Raw genomic sequence first — 11557 nt, forward strand, 5'->3', positions numbered from 1 at the left:
CGCAAGCACACGTGAGCTCAGCTTTACAGAAACTCGCTGATCTGATCACAGAGACAGAACAACAACACTCGGACTCTGTTTTAATCATTCTCTGGGACTTTAATAAAGCAAATCTTTCCCGTGAACTGCCAAAATACAGACAGCATATTACATGTCCCACCAGAGACAGTAGTATACTGGACCATTGTTACTCCACAATAAAGGATGCATATCGCTCGGTCCCCAGAGCAGCTGTAGGACTCTCTGACCACTGCCTGGTTCATCTTATACCGACCTACAGGCATAAACTTAAATCTGCTAAACCTGTAGTAAAGTCTGTAAAGAGGTGGACCAACGAAACAGAGCAGGCATTGCAAGCCTGTTTCGACTGCACTGATTGGAGTGTTTTTGAAGCAGCCACCAACGATCTGGACGAGCTCACAGAATCTGTAACATCATATATCAGTTTCTGTGAAGACATGTGCATCCCTATCAGGACTCATTTAACATTCAACAATGATAAGCCATGGTTTACAGCAAAACTTCCGTCATCTACGTCAGGCCAAAGAGGACGCCTACAAAAGGGAGGACAGAGTCTTGTACAATCAGGCCAGAAACACACTGAATAAGGAGATTAGAGTGGCCAAGAGGAACTACGCTAAAAAACTAGAACACCAGTTTTCTGCGAATGAGCCTGCATCAGTGTGGAAAGGCCTGAAGGACATCACCTACAAGACACCATCCCCCAGCACTGAAGCCAATCAACAACTTGCTGAAGACCTGAACGAGTTCTACTGTAGATTTGAAACTCCCAGTCCACACCCGCTCTGAACATCTCTCCACACAACCATCAACACCTCCTGCAACCCCCCTCTCCCCCACTCCTACGTTTCAGATCAGTGAGGATGATGTGCGCCAGGTCTTCAGACCACCATCTCTCAGGACCTGAAGTGGGACACTCACATTGACTCCATTGTTAAAAAGGCCCAGCAGAGGTTGTACTTCCTTCGCCAGCTGAGGAAGTTCAATCTGCCACAGGAGCTGCTGAAACAGTTCTACTCAGCCGTCATCGAGTCTGTTCCGTGCACTTCAATAACTGTCTGATTTGGTTCGGCTACAAAATCAGAAGACTACAGAGAACGGTTCGGACTGCTGAAAGGATTATTGGTGCCCCCCTGCCTACCCTCCAAGAACTGTATACATCCAGAGTGAGGAAAAGGGCTCAGAAAATCACTCTGGATCCATCACATCCAAGTCATCTCCTTTTTGAACTTTTGCCATCTGGTCGGCGTTACAGAGCACCGAATACCAGGACAGCCAGGCACAAGAACAGTTTCTTTCCCCAGGCAATCTACCTCATGAACAGTTAATGTTCTCCCATTGTGCAATTAAAGTACAGTATGTGCAATAACCTTATACTTATTTATCACCCTAAACCCTAGTACATCCCTACTATTTATTTTATTCTATTCCTATTCCATCTATAGCACACCTGTACATACAATTTATTCTTTTTTTGTGGTTTATATTTATGCATGTGTATTTTATTCACATCTCATTTTTATTATCTGTGTGTTGTTGTTGTCTCAGTGTACTGGAAGCTTGTGACACTATAACAAATTCCTTGTATGTGCAAACAAAGCTCTTTCTGATTCTGATTATTACTCTAGACGGGTCCCTGCAGCGTGCTTGTGCTTGACTGGCAAAAAGCCAGAGACTGCGTTCAGGGAGCGCTGGATATACTATGCTAGTATAAATTGATGGAGTAATAGCATTACTTACGACAAAAGAACTTACTTGGCAATAAAGCTCTTGGCAATAAAGCTATTTCTGATTTATATATAAACTAACGATATAAACTAATGCAATAATAATTGCCGCAAATAAAATATCAAAACCAAGTAATTACAGTTTTATTGAACAACACTGTTAAAATACATAATGTAATATGCCTATACATAATATGAACATAACCAACTTAAGTACATAAGGTATTAACAAATACCTGCAGAGGGCGCCAACGGAGTGGTGACGTTTCACTTTACAGCGTGATTAAACAATGTTTAAATTATTTAATTTTAATATTTGGCCACATGCAAACTTAGAAACTTTTATTTTGAAATTGCGATGTTCAATAAATGGCATATTTAGAAATAGGTTGATGTATTCTCCTGTGTTTATAAATGATTAACCTTGCAAATATAGTGAGATAATGCACACTGTTTTCCCAGATGAATGTTAAGCAATTCAAATTCACAGCATATGCAGAGGAAGAGTTTAGCCCCTTTCACACATACAGCACTGCTAAATTACCGGTAATTTACCATTAAGAGATTATGTATGAACAGGACCTTTTAAAAAAATCCCGGTAAATTTGTTCTGGCAATCATATTCTTATGGAGATGACATGATTACTCTGAGCTGTTAACAAAGCGCCGTTGCTTTTTAATTCGTTTTTCTATGTAAATATGCACTAGATGGACATCTTTGACCATTGCGCCTCACAGCCTTTTCAACGTGTCTTGCTTCTCCATTCATCAGGGCTGCGACTCTGCAATTGAATACTTTTACATAATATGAACATAACCAACTTAAGTACATAAGGTATTAACAAATACCTGCAGGGGGCGCCAACGGAGTGGTGACGTTTCACTTTACAGCGTGATTAAACAATGTTTAAATTATTTAATTTTAATATTTGGCCACATGCAAACTTAGAAACTTTTATTTTGAAATTGCGATGTTCAATAAATGGCATATTTAGAAATAGGTTGATGTATTCTCCTGTGTTTATAAATGATTAACCTTGCAAATATAGTGAGATAATGCACACTGTTTTCCCAGATGAATGTTAAGCAATTCAAATTCACAGCATATGCAGAGGAAGAGTTTAGCCCCTTTCACACATACAGCACTGCTAAATTACCGGTAATTTACCATTAAGAGATTATGTATGAACAGGACCTTTTAAAAAAATCCCGGTAAATTTGTTCTGGCAATCATATTCTTATGGAGATGACATGATTACTCTGAGCTGTTAACAAAGCGCCGTTGCTTTTTAATTCGTTTTTCTATGTAAATATGCACTAGATGGACATCTTTGACCATTGCGCCTCACAGCCTTTTCAACGTGTCTTGCTTCTCCATTCATCAGGGCTGCGACTCTGCAATTGAATACTTTTATTCGCATCTCGTGTTTATAAGAGCAAAACATTCTGATTTGCTAGTAACAGAATTGTTCACAAGTCTTTAACTTGGAGTCTGAGTCACGTCTTGAGTCTTTGGTCACGAGTCCGAGTTGAGTCTCAAGTCATTTAATGGCTCACTAAAAAAATCCCATTCATAATCCTCATGTATTGAAATCTTCCAATTTACAAAGCTGTTTTATAGGCTATAGACAAAATATATGATCTATGATCTGCTTTGTAAAAAAAAAAATTGGTGTTAAGATGTAAGGTTAATGTACATCCAATAAATAAATAAATTTGTACATGTATTGTATTTTTACATTTAGATGCAAGGCCATGTAACAACAAATACTGTTTCTGTTCAGGGTTTTCCTCCTGAAATCTCTACTATTTTAATATTTTGCTTAAAAGCAGTATCTAGCCTACTAAAAACAATGTAGCTACAATAATCAAAACGTTCTCATCTTAAGCAGAAAAGATAACTAACAGTTTCAAAGTTTAAGTTCCATCCTAGCCATCTAACAACAATTTTCCCAATAAAAATTAGGCCTCTATGTACAGTGGGTACGGAAAGTATTCAGACCCCCTTAAATTTTTCACTCTTTGTTATATTGCAGCCATTCAATTTTCCCAATAAAAATTAGGCCTCTATTTACAGTGGGTACGGAAAGTATTCAGACCCCCTTAAATTTTTCACTCTTTGTTATATTGCAGCCATTTGCTAAAATCATTTAAGTTAATTTTTTTCCCTCAATGTACACACAGCACCCCATATTGACAGAAAAACACAGAATTGTTGACATTTTTGCAGTGATGCTAAATGTAGATAAGAAACATCTTGTCACATCTGGTTTAAATAGTCAGTCATAAGTTATAGATAGATAAATGGACAGTAAGAAAAATAACTATATTTGCAGCATTGTTGTTTTCTGCTGTGTTTTAGTGAAAGTAATCTATAATTTTGTGTTTCTGTTGTTGCTATAATAACCACGTCATCCGCAGCTCTTGAACCTGAGAGAGAGAGAAAGCGCATGGAGCTAAACGGGCTTGAATAAAGCGCGTTTGGCTTTTGATAAAAATACTAGAGGATATAGCGTTGAAAGATATTTACCAAAAACGACCCTGAGCGCTTGTTATGTGATCCTCCCCGCTGTTTTGAAGCGCTGTTCACTTAAAATGGTGCTGTGTTACGGCTCGCGGTTCTGATGGATGCCGGGGAGCGGATGCGGTCCGCCTTTCGAAAATCAGTTATATAAGTATTTAACGATAAAAGACTCGAGATGCTTTTAAAATATTCACAAGTCCTTTTCCTCGAGTCAAGTCTGGAGTAATTTCAGTTCGAGTCCGAAGTCAAGTCTGACGTCTATAAAAATGTCCGAGTCACTAACTCGAGTGCCCATCTCTGGCTAGTAATGTTAGTTTGGTTGAGAGTGAAAGCGGTGCTCCTCTCATTCCACTGGTAGGCGAACTCATGGACTCGAAAGTGATAAACAAGTTTTTATAAATGTAAAAAAAAAAAACCTCTCTCAAAAGAAAATGTTAGGCAGACATTATAATCCACGCTTTTCCAGTGTGCAGAGGTTTACAGGAGTTTTTTTGTTGTTAATTTGTTGCAAAAAACACTGATGTGCCAAGCTATCAGAATTGAACTGAAAACCGTGGTTAAAAACAGAGGTACGTACTGAACCATGGACTAACTGCATTGTTGCATCTAGGCATTGGCCGGTATGAGATTTTGACGGTATGATAACCTGAAGCAAAAATATCACGGTATTGTCGTTACAGCTCTAAAATGTGTTGTTTTTAAATGACTGGGTTAAAAAAAAATAAAAAATTCCCGCTGAACACATTTGTTTTTGAGCTACATACAGAATATTAGGAACAGTAGATTGTTTTTTTTTCTTTGATTTGTTTCCTAAAAAGAAGAAAAATAAAGACTGACATATTTATTTAACCTAAATCTGTAATTACAGTTATTTAATTTTAGTTATATAATTCATACACGTATCATTTAGTTATATAATTTCATATACATAATTTGATTTAATAATAACCCATTTTGAAGCAAAAACAGAATGTTCTGACTAGCTTTGTGAAATTATACTACATGCCTGAACGAAGCAAACAGCAGAAGCTCTGAATGAGACGCAGACCCTCTCTCTGACAGCAGGAGGCGCTTCTGGAACAGCAGATACAGTGTTTCATTGGATACCGCTGTAAACAAAGCAGCGCTGCACTGAAACACTGCTTTAATATGAACTATACAGAGACGAGATGAAAAGAAAATACCACGTAAACTTTTCTGAAGACTCGCTCACATGCTCTGGTCTTCAGCGTCTCTGGCCTGTGTTAACGGGCGTTTACAGACTTCATATTTTCACAGAAATGACATTTTGGAAAACAATTGCATTGCAACGCAGTTTGTGCAAGTCCAGAACAGAGACGAGTTGCTTGCAATAAGACAAAAAAACGGCCGGTTGCCGATCACATAAGTTCCAGGGGAAGCTCGCTCGCACCAACAGGAGGAAAAGTGTTACTCTCTACACTGCACTCAACCTGAGGGATTCCTACACTTTCAGTCTTTGAGAAGACATGAAAAACAGCGCATTTCGCAGGAACGGTTTTGAAACCTTGAAATATTGAAATCGCGGTATACCTTGAAACCGGTAATCGGCCCATGCCTAGTTGCAACCCTAGTAAGCAGACAGGTGTACGCGAGTGAGTGTACCTGTAAAGCCGGCAGGTATTTGGGCAGCTCTCTCTTCAGCTCTACAGGTGAGATGGGCGGTGATTCGGGGACGTAGTTGTCTTCAGGAGTGGCTGAATGAGAGGGAGACTGTGGGGTGACGTCTCCTGCCTCCTCGGCTCCCTCTTCTTCCTCTTCCTCACCGCTCACCTCCGAGTCATGATCAAACCGGGACTCTGGAACTGTCACAACAACACGACACAGCACAACCAGACTAATGTGAAAGATATTTGACAACACTAAAATATCATATCAAAGCAAAGCTTTAAATTCACAAAAAATAAAGCACTGTTGATGAAATGCTCACTGGGAGGAATGTGGTTTCCATTCTCTCGGTCCTCTTCTTCCTCCTCTGACTGTTCTTCATCACTCATGGCACCTAAGCAAGATAAAATACAAACACAATAAATTACATAAATATTAATGCACTTAATAAACACAAGTGTGATGGTTATAATGCTCAACATTGCAAAAAAAAAAAACAATGCATAAAACCTCAAAATGCAATGTGAGCAGATCTAAAGGTAATGCAGGTAATGCCGCAATCACTCACTTTTACATTTCACTTTAACCACAACAGATTCAGGTTAATTGTGGAGAGGCATTTTTGGCCCATATCTTGAATTTGGGGTAGGGGTGTGCGATGTGAATATTTTTGATTCCACGGTCTGCTTTTGAAGAAATATCGTAGTATGGTGCTACAGCGCACAATCTATCAGCTGCAGTTCTGGTGCCTCCGTATCAATATGCAACGCCACATACATTCACATCAGTGTTAACTCGGCAGTAGAGTTACAATCATGGGTCACTGCACTTATTCACCATCACAAAAGTACATTTTTTGTATGTGATTTAAAGCCTTGCCGGTTAAACATTTCATTTGCGTGCTGTTCTGACGTGCGCTTTTTCTGAGTGAACGCACTAAAAACCCTGTCAAACAGCTCCTGATTACTGAACCAAGTTCTCTTTTGCACTAATACTGTCTAACACACAAGGTTTACATACAGGTGCATCTCAGTAAATTAGAATGTCGTGGAAAAGTTAATTTATTTCAGTAATTCAACTCAAATTGTGAAACTTGTGTATTAAATAAATGCAACACACACAGACCCTGTATATTAGATGCGTGCAGCTCTTAAAGGGACATAACTAAACATGCTGCCGACTGTCATTAAAGGGATAGTTCACACAAAAATTACATTTCTGTCATTATTTGCTCACTCACATTTTGTCCCAAACCTGCATTAATTTTTTTCTTGTGCTGAACACAAAAGAAGATATTTTGAAGAATGTGGGCAACCAAACAGTTGCCGGTCCACATTGAATTTGATAGTAGGGAGAAAAATCCTATGGAAGTCACTGTGGACCACCAACTGTTTGGTTTTCCACCTTCTTCAAAATAGCATTATGTTCAGCAGAAGAAAAACTCATTCAGGTTTAAAACAACTTTTGAGTGAGTTAATGACGGTATAAAAATTATTTTTGGGTGAATTATTCCTTTAATGTTAATAAAACAACAAAACACAGAAAAATCACTCACTACTCTTGACTGAAAAACTTTAATACAGTTGCTTTAATAGGAATCAATCTATATAGCGTTTTATTTTTATATTTGTTCATTCAATTTCTTGAATGCTCCTGCTAAATACAACTAATGTACCTGAAAATTAAACACTTTGTTTTATTTGTATATTATGTGTATTTGTAATGAGTATTTTTGTTCTCATTTTTTAATAAAGATAAAGTAATGACATGAAGATTTTTATCTTTGCCCACTTTGGCCTAAATATCTGCCATTCTTTTTTATATTTTGTTACCTTGAAAGGCTTTGTCTTTATAATAGGGAAATTAGTTTGGCTGTTATTCTCAGACAACTTGCAAAATAGTAAAACCAACATGACAAAGAATCATGATAAAATCATGAATCGTGATATTTCAAAAAAAAAAACAAAAAAAAAAAATGTGATATGATATTTTTGCCATATCACCCACCCCTACTTTGAGGGGCATTTTTGTTCATTTTATATTTACATTTAGTCATTTAGCAGACACTTTTATCCAAAGCGACTTACAAATGAGGACAATAGAAGCAATCAAAAACCAACAAAAGAGCAGGCATAAAATGCCAAAAATAAAAAACTATAACAAGAGAGCAATAATATGTAAGTGCTGTATGCCAAGTCTCGGTTAGGCTGACGCAGTACATTTATCAAGGTTTTTTTAATTTTTAATTTTTTTAGATAGATAGATAGACAAACATTAATGCCTTGAATCCTACCAATAAGAGCATTGCAATAATCCAGCCTGGACAGAAGAGCTTGAACAAGGAGTTGTGAAGCATGTTCCGAAAGAAAGGGCCTGATCTTCTTGATGTTGAATAAAGCAAATCTGCAGGACAGGTCAGTTTTAGCAATGTGGTCTGAGAAATTCAGCTGATCATCAATCATAACATTTCTGGCTGTTTTGAAGGATTTATGGTTGATGTGCCTAACTGGATGGGGAAATTGTGATGAAACGATGGGTTTGATGGAACCAAAAGCAGTTCTGTCTTGGCCAGGTTGAGTTGAAGGTGATGGTCCTTCATCCAGCAAGAAATGTCTGGTAGGCAAGCTGAGGTGCAAGCAGCTGTTGTCGGATCATCAGGATGGAATGAGAGGTAGAGTTGAGTGTCATCAGCATAGCAGTGATATGAAAAGCCATGTTTCTGAATGACAGAACCTAGTGATGGCATGTAGACAGAGAAGAGAAGCGGTCCAAGAACTGAGCCCTGAGGCACCCCAGTAGTTAGATGTTGTGACTTGGACACCTCACCTCTCCAAGTTACCTTGAAGGACCTATCTGAGAGATAAGACTCAAACTACTGGAGTGCGGTTCCTGAGATGCCCTTTGCCAATAGGGTTGACTGGAGGATCTGGTGGTTAACCATGTCAAAAACAGTGGACAGGTATTTTATATTTAATTATAGAATTTTGGTGGGATTTTTGGCTGAAGCACCTGTAAATTTCTGACCCTGATTTGCACGGATAAACAATAAATATATACAATTGGATATAAAAAGAAGAAAATACAATTACTCAAATCAGCCACCTTCAGCTGAAATAACAGCAGAACACAATGGAAATCAAATATCATTCCCAACAGTGCTGCAGAAGTTTCCCTTCTGTCCAGTTCATATTAAGACAGCTGGATGAGACTGGTTGTTGTGGTTGTTAACCAATTGCATTCTGTTTGCAATCTGTGTTGTTAAATATCATGTGCATCTCTGTTGTGAAGTCGTGCTGGTGCTTGTGCTCTATTTTGTGTGTTACTGAAGTTTGCGAGAGTAAAAGGAGGACTTAGTTGAACCACTGGCTCTGTGTCTTTTGATTTATTGTCGTCTGCTACCGGCTAAACAGCAGATCTACCTCATGTTTCAACCCGCTGGACAGACTACAACATATGATGCAACGTCATAAACCACTCTGTGTTTGTTTGCTTAGTCCAGAGGAGAACCAGTATTGAGAACTGTTATTGAACTGAACTGAATAAACACAAACTGACTGGAGCTGAAATTTGACACTGTCTTGTTAGAGCTGCTTTACAGCAGAATTTGATTAGGTTTGCATAATTTATTCTGTTATTTTCCTGTTTGTCTCTGTGAAGCTGCTTTGACACTATAAAGCACTAGAGAAATAATGGTGACTTGACTAGAACATAACACTGGTCATTCAATGATCTGAAGCCTTTTTATTTATCTAACCAGAAGACCAGCCAGATAAATTATGGCATGGTAAGATGCTCTGGGACTGTTTTTGGTTGTTTCGTTGCACAAAACCACAGAGACAAACAAACAGACTGACCTATAGCAGAAGTGTGTGTGTGTGTTTTTACTAACCTTCGCTGTGTTCTGACCCCCCAGAGTCTGATCCTGACTCGCCTTCTTCATCTGCCTCACTCTGACTGCTGGACTCTTCTTCATCATTCTCCTCACCTTCCTCATCCTCAGATCCAGAGCCTGACAAAACAAACACAGAGTCAACCTGCATCTCTCTCACACACACACACACACACACACACAGAGAGAGAGAACGAGATATACCCATCGATGAGTCTGGTGTGTTTGTCTTCCTCTCACTGTCACTGATGTCCTGTAGCTCAGACAGGGGGTTTTTATCATCCATCTTAACCTCTCGCACTGCAAACACAAACGAAACAATGAGTCATGTCACCTTTTTTTGTACAGCGCTTTATACAATACAGTTTGTGTCAAAGCAAATTCACTGTGATAATCAGGAAACAGCAGAAGCTCAAAACTCAACTATAAGGACATTAGGACACTGTAACATTTAAACATCTGTAAATGTTTTTAGGAAATTTTGCCTTTCAAATAAATGTAACATGCAGAATAGGGCTGGGCAAAAAAAAAAAAAAAAGATTTTTTAATTAACCAGTTTTTAAAAATGAAGTCTCTCAAAAGCCGTGAATCTTTTTTTCCGGTATTTATTTCAGCAAACATTTAACAAGATCTGATTAACGTGAATCTTATCATTAGTCTTCTCCACTAGATGTCACCCTCTTATTTACCTTGCATGATGTTACAAGGGAAAGCCTGTCATTCATTCAGTGCTCATCATGGCGGAGATACGGTTGACGAACTAAGAACAAAGCAAATCTTAAGAATAAAGATTTGCAATGCTCCGGTGAAATGCTATAGTAATACTACAAATCTTCGGAAGCATTAGACATCACGCATAAGACACTATGATTTCAGCAATGAATGAATGAATGGTGGATGTCTCAGACGCACGGTATTGTTTACTACACACATACTAAAGTGCTGTTTTCAGTCTCTGCCATCTCACTATACGACGATATGAACACATGAATATCATCTCCAGCTGCTCTGAGAATTACTTCATTAGCATTTTACCATTTAATTTGAGAAAACTACCGTCATTATCACATTCACAGCAGCTGCAAGTTCTTCACGGCAACCCGTCAAAATATAAGTTTGGTTTAACGTGAAGAAACTGACAGAAATATATTGTGCAGTCTTGATACTCAATTTAACAACCATACTATTACTACTACTAATAAATATTAATAAAACGTTATTTTTAAAAGAAAAAATCACATTTGTTTTCTTTTTAATTTTAACAGTACACCTCTGTTGTGCAGCACTTGCCAAAAATGGAAAGAATTTCTTTTCTTTTGATTAGGAAAACTTTAATTAATGTTTTATGCCTTCATTTGATTACCAGAAAAATTAAGAAAAACATTTTATAGGGCCCTATTATTGTTTAAAGGGGTCCTATTATGCTTTTTCACTTTTTGAATTTTAGTCAGCGTGTATGTTTGGGCATAAAAAAGATCTTCAACCTTACAAATCTCAAAGTCCACTCCAAAGGGAGATATTTCGTTTTTTAAAAATCCCTTTTCAAGAACTACAGCAAACGGCTCGTTTGGACTACAGCGCTGGTTTTCCGAGTTTTGTGATATCACAAAGCGGTGAGAAAGCTTGGTTGAGTGAGCGCATCAGACGAGACGACGACGAAGAAGTGCTGCTGCAGCCTCAAGTTTTCGCAAGTTATTACACGTGCACCTGAATAATTATGCATGTAAATACAGTGGGTACGGAAAGTATTCAGACCCCCTTAAATTTTTC

General features: G+C 38.1%; 1 protein-coding gene across 1 annotated transcript in view; it reads right to left on the bottom strand.

Moving 5' to 3' along the window:
* Positions 1-4338: 4338 nt before the first annotated feature.
* Positions 4339-11557, bottom strand: part of LOC107572290 (cyclin-dependent kinase 11B-like) — a 15861-nt gene continuing 8642 nt past the window's right edge. Inside the window, exons 2-6 of the mRNA XM_016258712.1 lie at positions 9992-10087; positions 9788-9907; positions 6221-6292; positions 5860-6095; positions 4339-4401 (exon numbers count right to left, since the gene is read on the bottom strand). Of these exons, the coding sequence (XP_016114198.1) occupies positions 4339-4401; positions 5860-6095; positions 6221-6292; positions 9788-9907; positions 9992-10073 (573 nt within the window). The 5' untranslated portion in view covers positions 10074-10087. The remainder of the gene's footprint in view (positions 4402-5859; positions 6096-6220; positions 6293-9787; positions 9908-9991; positions 10088-11557) is intronic.

This window comes from Sinocyclocheilus grahami, unplaced genomic scaffold (assembly GCF_001515645.1).
Source record: "Sinocyclocheilus grahami isolate Dianchi unplaced genomic scaffold, SAMN03320097.WGS_v1.1 scaffold1731.1, whole genome shotgun sequence".
NCBI lineage: Eukaryota > Metazoa > Chordata > Actinopteri > Cypriniformes > Cyprinidae > Sinocyclocheilus > Sinocyclocheilus grahami.